This window comes from Acanthopagrus latus, chromosome 12, assembly GCF_904848185.1.
Source record: "Acanthopagrus latus isolate v.2019 chromosome 12, fAcaLat1.1, whole genome shotgun sequence".
NCBI classification, from domain to species: Eukaryota; Metazoa; Chordata; class Actinopteri; order Spariformes; family Sparidae; genus Acanthopagrus; species Acanthopagrus latus.
The window spans coordinates 14,471,071-14,493,944 of record NC_051050.1 but is presented as its reverse complement, the minus strand read 5'-3'; the positions used below and the strand labels follow the sequence as shown (position 1 = coordinate 14,493,944).

Sequence of the window (22,874 nt, the reverse complement as noted above, 5' to 3'; positions counted from 1 at the left end):
TCTCGTAGTGAATGATTGAATAATCAGTTTGTAACCTTTTGTGGCTCATTCTCCAGGTGTGTCGTTCGAGCCTGGAGCGGATATATGCTGCGAAAAAAAGGGGGGAATGAATAAATTACGCTGGATAGATAGACTTCATGTGGAGACGCAGGAGAGCTCATAATGACTCCTCTGTAGAGGAGTCTCGCACGTTTCTGCGGAACATTTTTTTTTTTCTTCCTCCCTCTCTTTTTCACACCCCGCTCCACCCCCACGCTCTGCTGTACTTTCTATTTCTGACACAACAGCAATGAGTAATGAATGGTTTTGCCTCGCGCTGGTTCTTAACAAGTGAGTGGATTGTATACAGTGTGTTCTGTATATTGGGCTAATTAGTGTTGTGCTGGCACACCCTGGCAGAGCGCAGGAACATCCCACTCGGTGGTTACTCCCACGTTGCTGCTGCTGCTGCTGCTGCTGCTGCAGCCAGGTCTGCAGCCAGTCATGTTTGCCAGCGGGAGAACAAGTGACAGTGGACTGACGCCGAAGCTGCGTCCTTATTCAGAGCCTGAATCGAGATGTGGACCACCACGGTCAGTCCATTAAAAAGCCCGAAGGCTAAACATATGGTGTAGTTTTACACATTTATCACACAGTTAGTAGCCTTGATACCTGTTTACAGTTCAAAGTGTGATGGTGGACATGTACTGTAGATAGCTGCTAGACAACTGTGGCATAGTGTGTAAGATGGAGATGGTTGTAATCAGTCTTGATTATAGCTTCTTCGGGCCTCCTGTGTGCGCTTCACCACCTGTGTGCAGTGCTTTATGGCTGTATGTGAGCTATAACACTACTGCAACACATGTGTCACTGATGCATCACTTTCAACATTTCCCTCTTCCAAGCTTTACAGCACTTCCTCTGACATCTCCCTTCTCTAACCTGCCTTTACTATTTTCCCAGTACCGTCCTATATATCCTGCTCTGTGAGTTTTCCAGAGCTCAAGGGGATGAGAAAGCTGTCTCCTCCTGATCGGATCCCTTTCTTCTCTGTTTACCTCCTACTTTAGTGTTTCCCTTTCCCTCCTCGCTCATTCGGAGTCTTCACCTCTTCAAGGCAAAGTCACCTCTTTGCAACCTTTATCCTCCGCTCCCTGTCTTTATTCTTGTCTGTTCCTGCCTCTCACTGATGATGCATCACAGATATTTTGGCACACGAGCGACTGCCCTCCTGCACATGCACCTGCTCTCCTTCTCACTCATCTATCTCCTCCTCTCCATCTCGCACCTACCTGTCTTCCTTTCTCGTCTTCCTACCTAGGTTTAGGTTTCCATCTGTCTGTCTGTCTGTCTCTCTCGCTCTCTCGCTCTCTCTCTGTCTGTCACTTGGCTGTCTCCAACCAGACAGGAAGACTCCCTCTCTTTATGACAGCTGACATGTGGCAATTTCCCTTCGTTAATGACAAGAAATGTGCCAATTACCTCTCCGGATGTTTTGCTGCCAATCAGACACTAACGAGCTGCGAGCGTGTGGCTGCGTTCGCACGTGTGTGTGAGTCTGTGTGTCTCCGTGTGCGTGTTTGAGTCTGTTGGCATGAGAGAAAGTTGGACAAGTGCGATATGAGACGTCGTCTTCTGCTGAATTTTAATCATTTGAAATCTTTTTTTTTTTTTTTTCGCGAGTCTTGCGTCGAGATTGGCTTACCTTTTCATCTCTGCTTTTATTAATGAGTCCCAATTATAGTCTGTACAGAATAAATGATGGGTGAACTGTTGCTCACTTTTGCTCCCTCACACACACACACATACACACACACACACACACACACACACACACACACACACACACACACACACTCCCACTTCTGACATGAGTTTCTACCACTTTCTATCCCTCATCACTCCGTCTCCCTCCCACCTCTCCATCTGTGCTGAAAAGCTCTTTTGTTCAATTTTTAATTACCTTCTCATATAAAAGTGCTCTTGACATCTGAATGCGGCACGTTTGTAGAGGCTGCCTCTGTGATTGGTGCAAAATTGGATAACCACCTCTTTGTATGTCGATGTCAATCTCTATTCAAAGAACAGACCTTTTAGTCCCAATGCTCTGCACGCACTGATGTGAGCACTAAGAGGCTAAATATTTACCATGTCAACAAAAAAAAAAAAAAAAAACGACATTTCTCTCGTTTGCATCATCTGTATTTGTTTTATTGGACTTGTGCTACCTCACTTTTCAATATGACAGAGGGAACAAAGGACACACAAAATGGCAATCAGATCACTGTCAAATCTTTGTTCTCTGAACACGAGGGTCCTACGCTCTGGGCATGTTTGTCATATTTATTACTTTCATTCAGTTTTAAAGATAGATGGTGATATTGCAACACACACACACAGCTGTGCAAGCCTTATGACATATAAAACCATCGGTGCATTCACTGTCTTCCCCTTGATCCTTCTTAACCTAAATGGATCTTGCATAATGCACAAGAGTTGTTGAGTGTAGTTTATTTGTGTATGTATATAGCAAAAGGGACTTTATAAACGCGATTTGAAATGTTGAGATGTCAGAGAGAGGATCACCAGAAGCCACAGTTTCAGTGGAGCTATGACTGAATTTTTCTGGTGCTCCCGTTCTGAGAGTCATGACAGATGTACAACTGCCACCTCAGCAGATGTCACAACAGACGAGTTGCAGTGGAATTAAAGCAGAAGCCAGTTCAATGGCACAATCCACTAAATGTTTAATTATCTACATACTGTATATGCACATGCTCAGGGTCGGATAATAACAGATTACATGGAGTCAGAATTGCAAAAATAAGTAGCTCTAATCAGCCCAGATCACAGTTGAAGAAAAAACAGTAACAGTGTAATTACACTTTATCAAGGATTACTTAATTATAATCTTGATTAAGTCAACTCTGTACCTAAAGGTACAATATGTAACAATCGGCCACCCTCCGAATTCATGCTCGGAACAAACAAGGGGCGGGATATCGCCAGAGTCATAGCTAACCGCTGCTAACAGTAGCTGCCATTAGCTGGTTAGATTCAGACTGGGAGCCTGGAGCACCCGGGGGTGATGATGTTCACACCATGCCGAGGATCTTTGGACCTAGATGGTCCAGGGCTAGCTGATTAGCACGCCAACTTCAGTAGATATTTCAGCAACACAAAGCCTTCAAAACCTTCATACAAATATATTTGCACTGTCGCTATTTAAATGGCACTGAAGCAGTAAACTCCAGCACATCTGCTGTTAACAGATTAGACATTTTACTTTTTGTGTTGTCATCCTGCTGCTCTCATCTCCTTGTGTGATAATAAAGGCTGATTTCATTACGCGTCTCGTTACAAATTCAATTAAATCCTCAGTGGCTAATATGAAAACCTTTTTTCTTTTTGTGTGGCAAAAGACACTCGCAGTGCTGTAGCATCGCATCGTGGAGCGGCGGATAAAAAAACAGTCTGCGAGTGAGTGACATCGCAACTTGCGTCACGCGGCACTTTATCACATTATGCTCTTGCGAGGGAGAGGTTTAATTTCAGCGAGCAGACGTCTTATGAGGGGAATCCTATCCTTCCTGGCTCCATGAGATTGATTCGCTCAACACATGTTTATGGAGAAAAAAAAAAATCCCTTGTAAGCACCAAATCAGCAGAGAATATACATCCTGCTCGCAGGGGTTTACTGTAAAGCTCTGCTGATATCACGTCTGCATCCGGTGTTTGTTCGGATTTGAGTCTGTGTGGCGGGGATGAGTGTCTTGCAAGTGTTGTGCGCATTGATTCGAGGGAGGGCGGGGTTGGGAGAGGTTAAAGCGTGAAATAATTGTGAAGTGAGGTATCGAAAATGTTCTCTACTTAGCCTCCCCGATGTGTTCCCTCTGGATAAGGGAGCGGGCCGCCTTTGCCGAGGTGCGACGCCGATGCCATCTTCGATATCTGACATCTCGGGCTAACGCTGACACTTGTGAGGCTAGTGATGCGTGTAACCCAGCGCAGTTCACAATCGGGACCATCTTCTCTATTGAGCAAGTTCTAACAATGCCGGTCCTCCAACAATGGGCGATGTGTTGTACATGTCTGCACAGCTACACGCCGTTTCTGTGTAGTTTCCTTATGAAATCAAACAACAGCGGTGAGCCCACACACTGTTTTGTCTTGGCAGGCCTTATATCAGGTTTTTGCCCCACTTTTTTCTGAGATACTTTATCTCTCCTGAGAAAGACTCTTTATAAACATCCCGCTTATCTTTTCCTGTACTGCTCCTTAGTGACTTATCTCTTATCAGGCCCTGCTCCTCGGGGGGATTCCACAATACACAGGAAGTTAGTTATTTTGCAGGCCTCCTCATCACTGGATGGCGTCTTGGAAGAAAACCAGAGAAACCAGGATATATTTTTGAATCAACGTGACTGTTTGTGTTGTTCTTTCCCAATCCCTTTGCACCCCCTTGAAGAGAAAAAGGGATCACGGGTGATTTACGGCCAAATAAAGGCTCTAAATGGCCCCCTGTTCTGTGATAGTGCCGGGAGTTCACTATCAGTATCATTTAGAGAAATGAAACTGAGGAAAGGTCAGAGAGCCTCTCGGCATCGGGAATCGCGGAGAGTTTTCTTTTTCCCTGCCGCCTGGCACTGCTGCTGTTAGTGTAGTGCTTTGTTCTAGGGGGAGAATAAAAAAAGAGCATGATAGATATTGACTTTTTGTAGCGGGACCTCGGGGACGTAAACAATTGTGCCTCTAATCCTGGCGCTCGCTGCTATTTGAGAGGGTAGACGGAGACAAGAAAAACTATAGCTGTTTAAACACTCTGGTGTGATTTCTCTGCAATTTAATGAGGTCAACCTGTCTCATATCTTCTCTCACCGCTGCTGTTTGAAATCCTTTTTTCGGTCGTCTCAGAACTGTCTGTCATCACTCTTTTTTTTCACATTGTGCTCTCCCCTTTTCTTCTTCTTCTTCTTCCTCCTCTTCTCAGGTGGAGTGGTTAAAGAATGAGGAGGTCATAGATCCCGCAGATGACAGGAACTTCTACATCACCATCGACCACAATCTGATCATCAAACAGGCCCGCCTCTCTGATACGGCCAACTACACATGTGTGGCGAAGAACATCGTGGCCAAGAGGCGCAGCACCACCGCCACCGTCATCGTCTACGGTAAACTATCCTGACGCTGATGAGATACAACACGTCCTGGCATGTACAGTAAAGACAAACAATTGACTGTGTTAAATGGAGAAGGCCGTAAATCTGCATTCCTTCATAGCCAGCAGGGGGCGAGTCGACTAGTTTCATGAAGTATGCAGATCGTATGTAAGCTTATGACAAAATGACCTTGCTTCTCGCTTGATTAAGTACCTTAGTAAATAGTTTGCTAATTAGTTTTCGGTCTTAATTGCTTGTTTCAGGTCTTCCTCAACACATCATGATGCTCATTTTGCAAATGATGGTCCCATTTAGAGTAAAACAGAAGTCAAAGCAGAGAGTGCCTAAGGGCGGGGTCTCAGTTAGATCCAATCAGGATATCCTTCCCAACTTCGCCTTCTGATCCATATGTAGTCACTTCTGGCCGGAAAAAAACAAGATGGCGATGGCCGTAGAGGCCCTGAAATACCAAAATGACATTAAAAGATGGCTGCGACTAAGGCTGTCTGTTGCAGCAGTCTCCTGTGTCTCGACCAGAAAGCTGCACTTGAACACACCACAAAAACTACAGCCGGCGGCCGAGAAGCTTGTACATTCTGTGGCTGCATTTTTTGTATGACATATTCTCGATTAGAAGTAGCTATATTAACTAGAGTGGTGTAACAAAAAAAAGAAAACACTGCTGAATCATAACAGCGTTTGGATATCTACCAAGAGACATGCAGAAAGTCTCTCGGTAGATATCCAAACGCTGTTAGGATTTAGCAGTGTTTTCTTTTTTTTTTAACACCACTTTCATGAGCTGCCACCAATTCTACATACTACTCCAGTGCCAACAGGGCAGGATACACTGCACCAACTACAGCCACGGACAGAGGATGACCAATAGCTAATCGTCGGCCTGGTGTGTTCGTGGTGGGTTAAGTCTCTTCAGCTCCGCTCTCAAAATAAAACACATTTTTAGTCACTCTGCATAAAGCGAAGCCCTCTCTATCCCGGGGCGTGTAACACTCACTCATTTTGTTCCTGCCTGAAGGTGTGCAAAGTCTGGGAGACTTGTGAGTTTCTGAAGTGCGAGAAAGGTGCTGATGTGGCTGAGGCATACTTAAAGAGACCCCCGCTGTGGTTTCACACCGACTCACTCACCGTCTCCCCAACATCAACTAACATCACTGTTATTGCGCAGCACGGCTACGAGGCTGAACTTCAATGCCTGCTGGAGGCGATGCATATTCAGACTGGAGGAAGACGAGTGCATGTGGATGGGTGATTACGAGTGACGCTCTCACCAGGATTAGGTTTCAAATCTACTGGAGGTGTGGTATTGCTCGCGCCCTTGTTGTTTTGCTCTGCTTTTCAGTTTAGTAAAGACTGAGCACAATGTGGTTAGTAGGGATCGATGTAAGGGTGGCGTAGAAACAAAAAAAAAAAAAAGTTAATCCAAGAGAGCGAGTGGATTTCAGGGACGGGGATCGCTGTCGAAGTGTCGAAAAAAACTGCTTTGATGTCGGCTCATCCTTGAGAATGAATGCAACAAGCCACCGCATCTGTCTGCGCTGTCCTTGCTTCTTCATCCAAAATGGGATGCCCGCACATCCATGCGCAGTTGTGCTGTATTTGTAAGCAGACACACTCCCCTATAAATCAGTACAAGGAGCCCAGAGGATAAGGGAGAGCTGTGTCTGACACCAGTGATGAAAAAGTGAGAAGGACAGGCAGTATGTTTTCAGCCCAGAGGTTTCTAGACCAACGTGCTTACAAGGACACTGGGAGCAGGAGCACAAGCTGACAACAAAGGAGTGAGGGGAAAAAAAAAAAAAAAAAAAACTGGGAGAGAGTCGGAGAGAAAGAGGGAGAGAGAAGATAGATCCATAATCCGTGGAGGAGAGAAAGCAGACAGTAAAGAAATGCGGGGCTTTGGCGGTCTTCCCCCAAGAGCCCAATATTTTGGGCTTCACTCGTAAGCATGTCACATTTGAAAGTCGGAGGCTCCGAGGGGCCCAGTTCCACCATCTCAAATGCCACAGACTTGTTCTCAGCCACAAGCCCTGGTGTCACTCTGCACTGGATTTAGCCGCTGACAGAGATGGATGAGAGAGGGAAGAGAGGCATTAGGAGGAATCAGTGAATGGAAAATGCAGCAATCTGACCGGAATCCACTGTCTGGCTGCGGGGCAAAGTAACGACCCCGAGATTCCAGGTTCAGAACTGGAAACCCCCGTATATGGATTTCACCGTGGACAGATGAGCCAGAAGACCCTAGGGATTCCAGTTAATGATTTACTGATTGGTCACACTGTAGACAGACCTAATCAAATCCATATTAAAGATGTTGTCTCTTTTTGTTGTACTGCATTTGTTTTTAATTTGAATTCATTTGTTAAAGGAAAAGTTTACCCCCAAAAGATGTAAAATTCATGATATCCTAATTCATATAACTTTTATTTTAGTGTTTAATCTTGTTGTATTTTATGTAAAAGAAAAAAAAAATGATAAGAAAACATACAGGTATTTCATTATTTTACTACCCTATTCCAGTGAATGGGGGATGGTCGACATGGACGGAGTGGTCAGTGTGCAACAGCCGCTGCGGCCGCGGTTACCAGAAACGCACTCGCAGCTGTACCAACCCCGCCCCACTCAACGGCGGCGCCATCTGTGAAGGGCAAGGCATCCAGAAGCTGGCATGTAATCCTCTCTGCCCAGGTATGGACTTAAATTTACAATGCGCCCGCTTACAAGTGGGTGGGAAGGGTACGGTCACACATAGAATACATAAAATATGATACGGCTCTGTGTTTGCATATTTCGCTCTGTTTGTGCCTCCACCCTTACGTGTGTGTGTCTCTCTCCCACATGTCTCGGATCACGTCTCCACTCACTGCGCTCGTTTGTCTCCATCCCCCTCATGTGCCATCCCATTCACTCTTCTCCCCCCCCCACCCCCCGTCAATCCTGTCTGTTGTGTGGCAGTGGATGGCCTGTGGACAGAGTGGAGTAAGTGGTCCACCTGTGGGACAGAGTGCACCCACTGGAGGAGGAGAGAATGCAGCGCTCCAGCGCCCAAAAACGGGGGGAAGGACTGTGAGGGCATGGTGCTCCAGTCCAAGAACTGCACCGATGGGCTGTGCATGCAGAGTGAGTACCCGACTAATCCTCTGCTACTCTCTCTGACCTGCCAACCAGAGACGTCTCTTCACCCTTTGACCATGAATTTCACTCTGCTCTTTCATCAAAGCGCTGTGTTTCACATCGCCACATAACACACCCGCCGCCCTGTCGCTCACTCACTCTGTTTCGCCTCACTCATACATAAACAATAAGACACGCCGGAGTGCCTTCTCTCTCTGTCTGCTGCAGTCAAATCTCTTTATTTGCACATGCATGATACACAAAAACCGGTGGAATAAAAGTGACATAGAGCAGAACGCGCTGCACATCTTTCCCTGTGTCAGCTCAAATGTAAGTGTATGTTAAAAATAAAGACTTTGGCCACATGGGGAAGCACTCTAAGTAATTATCCTTGTCACAGGCGAAGCATTTGGGAGTTATATTTAAAATAATAATAAGTGATTATATTGTAATTACATAAGGGGGGGGTCACAGCTACCAGGCAGCTTTGATTACTACCTTAATTTAAGAACTCTGGATTCCGTCGGTCAAATGAGAGGAAACAGGAGGCCACAAAGTGCTGGCAATTACATGTGCTTCAAAACTCGCAGAGCATTGAACATAATGCTCTCATGCTGATTTCATAGAACACAAAAGGCTCCGAGATGCACCAGAATTTCTGTCTCATGATTCACAGATCTTGCACTGGTTTCGCCCTTTCGTTGCGAACAACTGAAAGGCCGGAGCCAGTTTGTGGCGCGGCCAGATATTTTCCCGCAGGCGGCAAATTCTTCTCTGCCGCTCACTCTGTCAAAGGGAGTTAAAAACAGCCGTTTACTGTATGTGAGCCAAAAAAACAAAAAAAGGAAAAGAAAAGAAACCCCCGCTCCCTCTCCTGTATAATGCATTCACAGATTGGAATCGTGCTGCAGTTGCTCTGATGTGTGCGTGTGTGCGCTATTAAGACGCCAAAGAGTACAGCATTTGATACCTTGGACCTCATCGACAAAAAATCACCCTCTGCCCTCACTCCTCTGTGCCTATAATAGCAAGAGACAGAGGATGGGAGGGAGATGGCTGGAAAGACTTGCACGGTAACTGAGTTAAACCCTGTGTCTAGTTTAATAAAAATCCTCTCAATAAACATCTTTGAAGGTGTTAGACCCACTCGCTGTCACAGATGCCTCCATCGGCTGTATAACCTACTACAGATGGTGACTGTGACACTAATAATATAACAGAGGCCCGGCTGCTGGATGTCTAGAATTTGATACAGCTGGCCGTCACTGTGTGCAGCTGATCTGGGATTTTGCCGCACCGTGGGGCTGTAAACTGCTACCTGCTAGGATGGTGTCGACATGATGCGCTCTAAGGTTGCGGCTGACGGCCAATCTGCATCCTTAAGACGCGGCTGGCCGACGGATCCGCGCGTCTCCGTCCAAAGTAAACACACCCTGCACCGAGCGTCCGTACGCGGCGAGGAGGACCGACGGGAAACTATGACTTCAGCGCTCGGTGATTTCGTTTCAGCGTCAGCATGAGAGGAATGCATTAGCTGATTCTATTGCCAAGGTCGTATGTCTGCAGTGTGGAGGAACATCAGGGAGCAATCTACAAGAAGACCTCCTCTTATTTGTCTTATTCATCTTATTTCATTTCCCACTGCGGCACAACATACGTCAGCCCCGCGCTCCCCCCACCCGCCCCAGCTGCACGCCCTCTGCGACTCGGCCCATCTCCGAAGCATTAGTTCTCAGCAGATTGATGGCCAGTTTGCAGAGAATATAAAGCCATAATGATATAGATTCTGGATCATTTCAGGGATTGATTTTTTTTGGGAGCTAAGAGGGTGAAGCCACTTATGTCAATGCTAATGACCATTTCCACCAGCATTTAGGAGAACGGCCCATTATCTAAAAGCTCACATTATGGCAAATATGATTGGGAATGGAAGTTGCGTGCAATCCGAACTCACCTCGGTCCGCTGATCCGCTCCCTCCAGTGCAGGGCAGGGAATCCGGGCAAACACATGTCTCTGGATTCCATTGCAGCTTGATCTCATTTTCGGTTGTTTGAATTTATTTAAATCATTTCAATTGCAGTCCATCGCAGAAAATCTGGCGAAGGAATTTGATCCGCGCAGCGCTGGAAATAGAACCTGGCGAGCCGCTCGGCCTCCGCTGCTGCACCCCGAGAAAACACAACTGACCCGAGTCAAAAAGGAAGGAGTTTTTTGTTATAATTTACTTTGAAGCTTGTTTATCACATTTGGACTGTCCGGGAGTTTGGGGGTTGGATTTAACGAAGTTAGGCACCTACAAATTGATCTAGAGAGGTTGCACTCTGCCTGTTCACACAGAACTTCCCGACTCTGACACAGGAGGATAGTTTTCACAGTTCGCTGAGGCTGACCTGACTAAATCTCTGTTTTGCTCGCCCTCTGTGGTCCGTCTTCTTCGATTCTGACGTTGTTTTCCAAGTGTTCGGTAACCCTGCTCGCAGACATGACATTTTCCTGACACATTGATGTAGAGAAACGGGGGGGGGGGAGCACTCACTCCGGCAAGGGCAGACGCTTTATTGCTATCGAGCCCCAGAGACTGGAAAATCGCAACTCCAGGCTCTCTTTGGCTTTCCAAGAGCATCTGGTTATCCACACTGTATTTATAAGTGGTTGAAAAGTGTTGATTGCATGTAAATAAATATCTTGTGTATAATCAGCAGTTTGAGTTACACAGCCTCTCCACCAGGAAGCAAAAAAATAAACCTGTGGCTTTTGTTCTCATGATGACATCAGTTTCGCCAGACGACAGTATCCATCTCTGTGGTTGGAAATCTGCCATATTCAAGGAAGTAATGGCTGAAACGCAGACAATGATTTCCTGTCCCCCCCCCACCCACCTCCCTTGCTCCCTCCTCCCTCGGCTCAATGTTGTCAGGAAAGAATAATCTTTGTCTGTCTGGGGCTCCGAGGTTTCCTTCCGAGCCCACCCACCGTAGCATGCCTTTACTCTGACCGTGCTGTAGACGGACAGATGAATAGAAACTCTACAGGATGGGTTCAAACGGGCCATCAGTTAGACTGACCCTGACAGTCACCTCCCCCTGCTCTATCCCGGCCTCCCCGTTGCCTGATTACATGTACACACTAGCCCCATCTATCAAGCCATTGATTTTCCTGTCGGTCCACTTGTCCGCCCGTGGCTCTCTCCCTCTCCAATAAGGACTTCATTGTTTGTATAGTTGTTTATGGACGTCCCAGGGAGACTGAATATTATGTGTACTCGCGCACCGTCCCTGGCTGCTGTTTGACACTACTTTCCACGTCACCTCAATGTATAACCCGGCCAAACAGAAGCACAATGTTTGGCCAAAAAATAAAAATCTATGTGGACAGTTTTTCTCCAGATCTGGGCCCAGATGCCAGAATGAAATGTTGCCATTGTGCGTTTCTGCAGAACCATTTGTTAGATATCATATCAACAACACGGTCAGATTACACGTGTATGGGCTGACTTTAATGTCAGGAGGAGGGCTGAAACAGACCTCTGTTTGAGAGGCTGGATATGTTTAATGAGAAACCACTGTTTAAGCGTATGTTCAAACATATGTAAGCATGACACCGCTGGATCTGGTTAAGGAGAGACCACAGTTGCGCTGACGTCTCCATGTTTGTAAGTGCGAAACTGCAGGATTTTTGTAAGAAGCGACCACTGTTCAAGACAGTGTTTCAGCTTTTGCAAGCATGGAAACACTGGATGGGCTTTTTTTTTAAAACAAAACAACATGTGTAAGCATGGAACCACTGGATATTTTAAATGAGAAACCACGGTTCAAGACATTATTTCATCCTTTGTAAGTATGAAACTACTGGCTGTTTTTTGACAAAAGACTATTGTTTAAATATGGTCTCAACTTTTGCGTGAAACATCATTCATGAAACCACTGAATGTTATAATTTAGAGAACACTGTTTCAGACAGTGTTGAAACATTTGTAAGAGTGAAACCACTGGATAACTCTAATGAGACATTAGAATATTTTCACAATTCAACAGAAATATTTGCAACCCAAACTGTCTATTTTTAAGATGGTGATGCTGAGACAGTTTTCCAGCTGTGTTTGTGGCGACCGAACCAGTTGAACACGATCTTCTCGTAACCTTAACCAAGTGGTTTCCGTGCCCACAAATTACCAGCCCGTGAGCACAGCGTCCTGTCAACATAAAATTCAGTTTCATCATGTCAGTGGCTTGCAAAAACGTACATCGCCAATGTTTATTTTTGGATATCGGTTTGCCAGATCTCTGTCCTTCAACCTTTTTTTTTTTTTTTTTTTTCATTTCCTGCTCTCCTAACATAATCGTTCCTTTCATCCCATGCACGACCGTCTCCATCCACCTTCCAGTGACAGATGCAAGGCTGTTGGTTCTATTGACTCTGTTGGAGCCCACACTTTATCAGCCCTTCCATTCCCCCTCACCTGCCAGCATCAGTCCTGCTGCTGCTGCTGCTGCTGCTGCTGCTGCTGCTGAGGCACTAAGCCAAGTTGATGGATCACGCCACTCCCTCACAGAACCTCCATGTCCCCCCCTTACTCCTCTCATCCATCTCTATACTCTGTACACAGATCTGGAGAGGAGGGGCCAAATCAAGAAAGATCGCTTCCCCGTGTCATCACTCCTACTCATGAGTTTGTTGCTGTCTCATTTGTTGAGTTTGTTTTTCTGTTGGCTTAAATTTGATTTTCATCATCCCTCTCCTGCCCCCTCCTCCTCCTCCTCCTCCTCCTCCTCCTCCTTACCTCCCCTACTCTGTCTCCCATCCACAAACCTTTCCTCTCTTCAAGGTTCCTTATATCAGAAGTCCTCTGAGGCTAAAGACAAGAGTGATTTGGGAAATTCATGTGAGTTATTGTTTTGTTTTGTTTTTTATCATTTATTTAATTTATCATTATTTTACTTGTTACTAGTTTTCCATCCGTTGTCATGTCTGTCTTTGTCTTTAATCTGTATTGGCAGGTTGTGCACGCGGACTTTGCAGTCACTCATAGTCCCAGATAAATCATTCGAAAATATTGAGTAGTGCGGTGGTACGTTTTGCACTAAAAACACACAAGAAATATTTGCCGTTGTTCTCTCATGTCCGCCTGTGTTTCCATTTCCGCTATACCCGATAACCACCCCAAGGCATTTCCCCCTTTTGATTTCCGTTCTGTCCGCTCTCATAAATGTGCCCACGCCAGCCGCCCGCCTGTTCAAAGCCACGTCGCTGCACTCTAACTCGAAGCTGACACTGCCCTTTACCCTGTTGCTCCTGATGAACTCCAGCCTCCGCCGTCAGCTCGGGCGCAGAGTCGGGCAAAGAATTTAACCCACTGTCGTTCTCACTCTGTGTATCTCTTAATATTTCCCCCTCTCTCTCGCTGTCTCCCTGCCTCACCCTGCCTCTGTAAATCTCTGCGTCCTCACAGAGAATGGAGTGTTCAATAATCCCTTTCATTTCCATTTCTTGTACTTTCTTTCCCTCTCCGACAATGGCTCATGTTCAAAGGGATGTATTAATCTAAGTGATACATTTTAATGCGCACACTTAGCAGGTTGCTGCCTTTATCATCAAAGCGTGGATGGGAGATTGTTCGGGCTGCGGGGATATATGTTAAATAACTGCAGGGGAGCTTGGCAGAGGAAGCGCGGTGAAATTACATTTTCAAGACCTTCATCACCGGCTCCCCTGCTCTGTTTTCTGCTCGTGTCTCAGCGAGAGGAAGGATTAGAAAACGAACATGTATGAGGGTACGACTCGACACTCCTCTTTGGTGTGATGTCTTATTTAGGGCTGAATGGAGAGGGTCAGGCCACACATGTCCTTCCTGGGGACTGAAGTCTTTGAAATTAATACAGTATTGGACCTTTTTTTTTTTTTTTTTAAATTACCTAAAGAAACTAATCTCCTAAACTGTGAGGCGAAGGTAATACCCGTAGTGAAGGTCGTGCCTACTTTCATTTCATCTTTTAAACTGACTGCATGTTGAATTATGTACTTATTGATTATGGATAATAGATTAAACTATGTATCCTATTCAAATATAAGAAAAATAAGCTAGATGTTTTTACTCCTGGAGACCTTGGTGCTTTCAGATGTCACAAAAGCACTCCCTTCTCCTGCTCCTCTGCCTCTACTCCTTTTCTCATCCTTTGTGCAGGAGAACACAAGAGACACAGATTGAGTGCCATCTGTATCCCTGAGACACATGAGGCTAATTTACACAAATCCTCTGCCATCATGCCTGCCCTGAGAGTGCTGCGTATGGATCTGTGGCTGATGCTGCCATCTACTGGTGTTGAGCCCCAGCTCCATTTGCATAATCAAATGATCCCAGAAAACAGACATTTCTCTCTGTCTTTTTTTTTTTTGTTGTTGTTGTTGTTTTCAAAACAGCTTTATCACCACGCAGATAAGAAAGCGCTTAGTTGCTTTGGGTCTTTGACTTTTTCTCGAGCCCCCCTGACACGCACAGAGTGTGTTCACACGTCGAACAATGCACACACGCAGGCTCGCACATGCCCCATGGCATTTACACCACCGCTAAAGCAGAGTTTCTCCCCATTTGTTATCTTTGGTGACAGTACAGGGCATTCTTTAGCAAACACGACAGAGAGTTCAGACCGTCAGTATGCATCCATTAAAAGGTCCGATGTGTAATGGGTTCCTGTCAGAGTCTGAGTTCCTAACAACCGCTCTATCCTTGCCAGGCCTGCTAATCACAGAGGTTTTTCCAGCTGGAAAGTGGACAGAAAGACTCTGGGAGGGAGACAGAGATGAAAGACAATTTGAGAAATGCAAGCTATGTCTAGATCTTATCTTCAGTGTGTAAGAACAAAGACGGAGACAGACTCTGAACTCCAACACAGAGCACGGTAATTCGAAGATGAAAACATCTATATCTCAGTCCTCAGAACTTTTGATCTCGCTTCTGAGCCCGCTTGTTAGGACAGTGTGTCATTGGTTTGCACTGACGCCGCCGTCCTTATTAATTGCGCCGTCGTGCGCAGAGTTCATCATCATTATCTTTATTTTCAGCTTCTTATTATCTCTATGATGCGCGGTACACAAGCCCCTTTATAACACCCGACACAATATGACTTCACTCGAGAAGGATTGAACTGTGACTTTGAACCGATGTCGACCATCACTCTCAGCACTCCACGCTGCATTATCCCTTTTCCACTTTGAACAATTAAAGAGTGTCCTATATTATTGCATCAACACCCAGCCCACTTCCCACAGTGCACCAGCATTAACCATGATAAAAAAAAAAAAAAAGAAAAAGCGATATACTTGTGTGCATTTATTTCCCCGTAGATGGTTATTAATATCCGGCTCAATCTCTAACCAGGATATTAGTCTGCTGATAATGGCTTCATCACAACTCCTGCATATTGAGCAAGAAAGCTTAACACTATTGATGTGAACTTATGAGATCTTAAAAGACTATTTTTCTCTCTGTCTTTTGTCTCTCCTCCTCCTCCCCCTCCCTCCCCAGTGGCCCCCAGTACAGACGATGTAGCTCTGTATGTGGGTATCGTCATCGCCGTGATCATGTGCCTGGTGATCTCCGTCGTCGTGGCGCTCTTCGTCTACAGGAAGAACCACCGCGACTTCGACTCCGACATCATCGATACCTCCGCCCTCAATGGCGGCTTCCAGCCAGTCAGCATCAAGACGGCCCGCAAAGGTGGGGCACAAGATGATGCGATGCTCTGTGTGTTCGGCTGCTTTTTTCTTATGCTTGTGACGCTACGATTGCTACGATACGGATACCAAATGTAACGTTTTTCTCCATCTTAAAGGAAATGATAATTTTTTTCGCTGTTTTTCATTCAACAAAAGTGGGCTTACACACGTTTAACAATGTTTGTAAAAAAAAAAAATCCAGTGTCTAGGATTCCGGGGGTTGAAGGGAGAAATGGAATATAATATTCACAATTATGTTTTCATAATGGTTTCATTATCTTGGAATGAGGGTCGCAGGAAGTTTGTCACAGTTGGTGGCGCTGAGGTGTCAGTCATATTATTTTGAATAGCAAGAATAACTTACAATAGTTATAGTAGTAGATGACAGCAATTTCCAAAACTTTGAGAAACTTTTGCACTACAGCAGACTGAAGCGAGGAGACGAGGTGAGAGAGAAAGAGATGAAAAAGGAGAGAAAGCCCCCAAACTCTGTTACAAAATCGCTCAATTTTTGTGGGTTGTTGACTTTATAAACTTTGCAAAACGCTGTGTATGACAAATTCTTTGGGGCTTACTGGTTAATTCAGAATATATTATAGGTTCCCTTATTTTATTTTTTTTCCTCTTAGTCTACAGAAGATAGCGTCAGTTTGTTCCGGTGATGTACGCGTTTATTCATACGGAGCAGGAAGTGAGATCTGATCGCATCTGAATACCAGCGATAAACAGCTCCTCTTCCTCTTTCTTCATGAACTATGTAAAAGATCATAGTGATCTTAGCGTTCGGTGCTTAACTCCATGCTAGAGACACATTTCAGTCGGTATTAAAAAAAACAGGATTGAGGTTCAATGCCTTGCCCTACATGACACACCTGTTGTCAGGCATGCTGGGAATCACTTACATTACTTACCCATAGCGCTAACCTTGTGAGATAGGTTTGACTCAACCACCCCGGCAGCATGCGTCTGTCAGAGACGATCTGAATGTAAATTTGCCATTTTGACTGCAGATGAGCGGGGGAGCCTATGAGAGAAATACAGACAACAGACAGCATGTTTGTGCGGGCGAGGTGATGAAACTATTAAAATGCATGTCGTTGTGATGGGAGGCCAAACTGTGCCTCTTAATTGAGGCATAATAAGGCCGGTCTGTATGTCGCATATTAAGGCTGTAATTAGATCGGGGCCGGTGACGCAGCACTTAAAAGTAAGGCCTCGGGGATGAGGACAGGTGGCAGCGAGCTGGACAAGAAGACAGCAGGACACCAGACTGATCAGAGCGAGTGTTGTGTTGTAAGCAGTCAGTTGGAGGTCTTGAGAACAGGAAGGATTAAAAAAAAAAGAAGAAGAAAAAGTGGGAAAATAACAGCAACAGAGAGAGAGACAGCAGAGACTGGTAGATTAAAAAAAAAATGCTGTTCAACTCAGAAGGAGAGGTGCCACAAATAAGTGGGGTTTTACCGTCGCTGTCCGGTCAATACCGCGCATTTTCAAAATGTCAACTCACCTTGAGCGCTGAAAAACAGCCATGTTTTGATTCAGTGACTTTGTAAACGGCTCGTCTGGATTGAGAAATAGAAATGTCTCGACTCAGTTTTATCCAAAGGTCAAAAACACAAAATTTGGAGCGTTTCACTGGACAGAGACTATACAGTGATGGATGTTTACGTACCGTTTTTAATAACAACACAAGTACAACAACACAAGTAACTGCATTGCTACTACTAGAAATATTTCCTCTCTAGCCGCCAACCTTCGTGACTTTCACTGACATCTGTACCATTTGTAAACTTTTCGCTTGGAGGCGATGGAGGCGCTGCGGGACAGAGAGCCCCCCCACTGCCTTCCCTCCACCCACTCAGCCCCGCTATTGAACATTCATCCTTGTACCTACCGGGTAAACTGAGCGCTAGTGATGCCATCTGTTACTCATGAATCACAGCTGCGCCTTTAACTTCTCTGACTGAGTAATGTTTCTTGGTGGTGAAGTGGACTTCCCTAATGAGTGAAAAACAAATGAGTAAAGCCAGGCGGCGGTCTTGCCGATTGCTGCCAACACTTCATTTCCTCGTGGTTATTCTGGTTTCAAGTTCGCTCCGCGCTCACAGTTGGAAAGAGAAAATCATGACCAAAACACTCCTCCCGAGACTCCTTTATACTTATGTCGCGTTCATTTTTTTCTTTTCCAGCTGATCTCCTAACAGCGCCCCCTGACCTGACCTCCGCGGCCGCCATGTACCGCGGCCCCGTCTACGCCCTCCACGACGTGGCTGACAAAATCCCCATGACCAATTCCCCTCTGCTGGACCCTCTCCCCAACCTAAAGATTAAGGTGTACAACTCCTCGGGCTTAGTGACCCCGCAGGACGACCTGGGAGGGGAACTCTCCTCCAAACTGTCACCTAAGCTGCCGCACTGCCTCCTGGACAACAGCGACAGCACGATGGGCCGTCGCACGCAGACCCAGACGTTGCTCCGCACCAGGGATCCGTCCTGCACCGCGCTGGGCTCCTTCAGCTCCCAGGGGGGACATCTCATTGTGCCCAACTCAGGTACCGTACCAAACAATGAGAGGGGCCGTTTTCAAATGTCTTTTGATCTGTTCTTCGGTGCGTATTGATATTTTTAACGAGGAAATTTAAGTATAACAAAGGAATTAAAGAGTTCTGAATCTCAATAGAGACAAAGATCAGCTAATTCCGGCAAATTACCTGTCTATTGTCCGCTTTGATTGGACTGGAATGTTTTCAGCTACTCAGTGGCTCTCTTTTGTGTGTGTGTGAGTGCATGTGTGTGTGTGCATGCGCGCTCGCATGTGTGTTTGAGGTGAAAAGATAAACTTCCTCTCTACAGTACGGCCTGACATGAAGAAGAGAACATCCTTCAGCTCTTCCCATGTGCTCAGAAGGGGCCAGTCTTCCTTCATTTATAATAGGCTGATGATGATCTGCTCAGGCCAAAATATTACTCTAAAAGTCCCTCAGAGTGGTGCTGATGAAACTCCAGACTTTTTTTTCTTGGCTGAGAACGTTGAGGTCAAGACTCCAGGATGTGGACGAAGTAATCCATCGGATAACCTCGTGTAGAGCTGCAACTTGCCTTTCCTACTCCTTGTCTTGTCTTTTTATAAAAGAGAAAATAAGTTTTCCAGTATCCCTGTCTACTTTGTCCAATCAGGACCTAGAACTCCTTTTAGAGCCGCCCCTGTCTGCTGAGGAAAGCAGTATCCTCCTGTTCTGGTACCTACACCCGCAGTGTAGGGAAAGCTACAGTGGCCTATACCACCAATCAGGCTAAGTGATGATATGCAGTGCCTCGAAAAAGAAAAGAGGCTGCCTCGAAAAAAAGAAAGGAGTCGTGCAAGTGTGGACAGGGCACTATAACAACACATACAGCAGCGTCAAACAAACGAGATGTAGCATGTTCATTCGTGACCCTTTGAAGGAGCTGGTAGGTGGGTTTTGTTCACTTTACCAGAGAACTGAGTAGTCTTACAGCCTGGAGAATGAGGCTGCATTGTTGTCCGGTGGTATGGATCCAGATACTTCTGTATCTTTTGCCAGATGGCCTCAGGGTGTGCAGACAGTGGCTGGGTCAGCGTCGTATTTGGGCTCCGTGCAGGCATCTCACTTCACCGATGTCTCTGATTCTCTGTAGATGGGTCCCACTGATGTCCTGGGTGGTGTTAATCGCCTGCTGTAGAGCCTTCCTGTCCTGGGCCGAGCGCCACTCTGGAAGATTGTTGATTTCTTCCCGATACAACCGTCATGGTTGTTTGCGATATGGCCGGCGATGGCGGCATACTTCACAGTAGAGTTCTCTTGACGTCTGGTAGGGCGGTCGCGGGTGCGTGGCGCGAGCAGAAGCCTCACAGGGCTAGTTGCATGACGGCTGAGTTGCCCCCACATCTTCAATAGGAAGACCTCTGCACACAGATGCGGCTTTGAAGTAATATGCTAAACCATATGTAAGGTATCGGTGCATTGACTGCACATGTAGTGACAGGGGTTGATGGATGCCAAAGGTGCACTACACGCACTGACATGTAGGTGTCCTGTTGCAGGCAGCATACATTAGCCCCGCTGTCCTCACTTCAAACACATGTGGGCTGTTTTGTAACGTGCCACAGATGCATGTTGACAGGCTTCGACAAACTAGCAGAGACATTAAAGGATACACCGGCTTCTCAAGTTTCTTAAGTTTTTTTTTTTCGCTTTTTGATTCCTGTTAAAAAGTGTTCTCAGCTGCTGGTCGGCTACCTCATCGTGTTACATAGGCAGAAGGGGGGGAAGCGCATTTGATATTTGATCTGTTCGTGTGTCTGGGTAATGAAATATTTTGTGGCACTGTCAGTGTGGCTGTTTGGTATTTTGCATCTTAAAATGCGTTTCCCATCTCTTTGAAGCTTTGCTGTGAGGGAGACTGGCAGTGTGCGAGACGTCCCCGTGGCAGAGCCGTGATTGCCTTTGCTAGCTAGCAGGAGAAGCTGTCTGTCACCTTTTGAAAAGTTCAGTGCAAGGACATGGGAAATCAATGAGCTATCTGAGAAACCCCCTCCAGAGAGGGAGAGGGAGAGAGTACGAGAGAGAGAGTGTGTGGCTTCCGTGTGTGTGTGCGGACTGTGGGGGGTGGGGTCTTAAAAAACACATCGGACAGGACATCATATCAAATCAATCTGAGATGGAAAAATGTAAATCACGCCGGCTGCAGCAATATGAGAATGTTATGAAGAGCAGAGAGATCATTGATTTTAAAAATGAAATGTCACATCGTTTCCGGACGCCATAGGAGAAGGCTGTAAAGTGCCATAGTTTTTATATGTGGGCCTGAGAGGAAATGCGACTATTACTATACTAAGAAAAAATAATTACCATCTATCAGGGAGACTTTAACTCCTCTTCACTGGTGCAGCAATGCATTAGGATACACCCACTGAAAGTAAAATAGCTCATATTCTACTTACATATGTAAAAGTTAGAGCATTAAGAACATTTATTTCATTTCTATTGTCACGCAGAGCAGGTTCGCACTGAGATTCATCATGTAAATATACATATTTAAAGGGACATTACGGTGTAAGTTTAATCTATGGTCTAACACACCGTGACACCGAGTCAGACCCCCCTTGAGAGATCAAGTTTGCAGACCGCTAGCTTATGTAGTTTTAGCAACCTTAGAAATGGCTGCATGATAACAATACATTGCAGTATACACCTCCAACATGAAACCGCCATCAAAAAGCCACAAATAATGCTCAGAACAGCACCAAACTTCACCAAGTACAAATAGGGTCACAACACATAGTTCGAGGCATCATACGTCTGCTGCTGTCGACTCTCAGGGTCTTCTCCACAACAGGAAGCTGTAACAGGAGAGTGGTGAGTTGTGTTCAATAGCAATCCGGCTAAGCTAGCAGACGTTTGATGCCTCGACCTATGTGCTTTAATAAACTCACTGACACAGTCTTGGTTTGTCTTTCACCTCCGGTTTAGTCGATATAAATCTCCAATTCATTGAGTAACGCGTTCCGGCTCTACGCAACGTTTTCCACCTGATGCTGACTTGACAGCTAACTGAGCTGTCAGCTACAGTAGTTAGCTAATATCAGCTAGCTACAGACAAAGAGCAAAGCTGCAAAGAGCAGCGGTTATCGGTAACTGTTCCCTCCTGTGTTTTTAGAGTTACCTTAAGTACATTCTGAAAGTTACACCTTTTGGTTTTCATGTCCTTGGCTGCGCTTTCGCTGACTTGACCAACATCTTCATCACAGCCATGACAGGTGTTGACAGCACAAATATATGTAAGGGACTCCGGTGTTCTACCTGACAACTCTTAAATGTACCTGTCTGTTTGTGTGCTCCCCAGGGGTGAGTCTGCTCATTCCGGCAGGGGCCATTCCTCAGGGCAGAGTGTACGAGATGTATGTGACGGTGCAGCGGAAGGACAACATGAGGTACGCAACGCCGGCTGCCACATCACTGCCCCGGAGCAGCTCCGTCAGCTGTCAGCTCCGCCATGTCACCCGTGTGAGAGACTGCTGTCAAATCGGCATTAAATAGCGCGCGTGTGTGTGTGTTTGTCTGTGCACCTCCAGGCCCTCAGTGGACGATGGCCAAACAGTGCTGGGCCCTGTGGTGAGCTGCGGGCCCCCCGGCGCCTTGTTGACTCGGCCCGTCATCATCACCATGCACCACTGTGCCGTGTGTGACGGCCAGCAGGATTGGCTGATCCAGCTCAAGAACCATTCCCATCAGAACCAGTGGGAGGTGAGATGTGGGAGGCTCTAATGTCCATCACCGGGGCCGAGCCACATGTATCGTATTAAAACGATGCGTTCGCAGCTTAAAACAAGATGCATGTATTTGATTTATCCGGTCGGTAATCCTTCCTGCATTTGGGTGGTTGCAGAATCTGCTCGGCAAAGATCAAAGGGGAAAGATACTGAGAAAAACAAAATGATGAAATGGAACGGGATGATAAATAGGAGGGGATCAACTTCCAAAACCCCTGCTTTGTTTGTGAAGCTCAGCACTCAGAGCGAAGCCCTGTTGCAACCAGGTGCTGAAATAGTAAACCTCTGATAGCAGGGAACGGCCTGGGACTGTTTTTTTCCCCACACTGTTTTCTTGTAGCTTTTTGAATGCCTATTTTGGTTTGTGAGCATGTGTGTGTGCGCTGTCTGCATGCGTGCGTGCGTGTGTGCATGCGTGTGCGTGCGTGTATGTGTGTGCATGTGTGCTGTGTTTGTGATTTTGGAAAACCTTTTGCCTGGGAGCTTCATCGTTAACAGTGCTGATGATGATAAGTTGGGTTGCTGAGGGCAGCAGTGTGAATTTTCCTCGGAGTCCTTCTTTCTCACATTTACTCTGTCTGTCACACACACACACATA

The 22,874-nt window shown here is 46.0% G+C and overlaps 1 protein-coding gene across 4 annotated transcripts in view; it reads left to right on the top strand.

Annotated features, from left to right (window-relative positions):
- The window catches only part of unc5c (unc-5 netrin receptor C), a 127,082-nt gene that overhangs the window by 94,054 nt on the left and 10,154 nt on the right, over positions 1-22,874 (top strand). For 2 of the 4 annotated variants that reach the window (XM_037117953.1, XM_037117955.1), the window contains exons 5-12: positions 4,970-5,150; positions 7,677-7,844; positions 8,112-8,276; positions 13,097-13,153; positions 15,794-15,985; positions 18,174-18,536; positions 21,850-21,937; positions 22,079-22,250. In XM_037117953.1, coding sequence (XP_036973848.1) covers positions 4,970-5,150; positions 7,677-7,844; positions 8,112-8,276; positions 13,097-13,153; positions 15,794-15,985; positions 18,174-18,536; positions 21,850-21,937; positions 22,079-22,250 — 1,386 coding nt within the window. The remainder of the gene's footprint in view (positions 1-4,969; positions 5,151-7,676; positions 7,845-8,111; positions 8,277-13,096; positions 13,154-15,793; positions 15,986-18,173; positions 18,537-21,849; positions 21,938-22,078; positions 22,251-22,874) is intronic. The other 2 variants (XM_037117954.1, XM_037117956.1) reach the window with 2 other exon arrangements.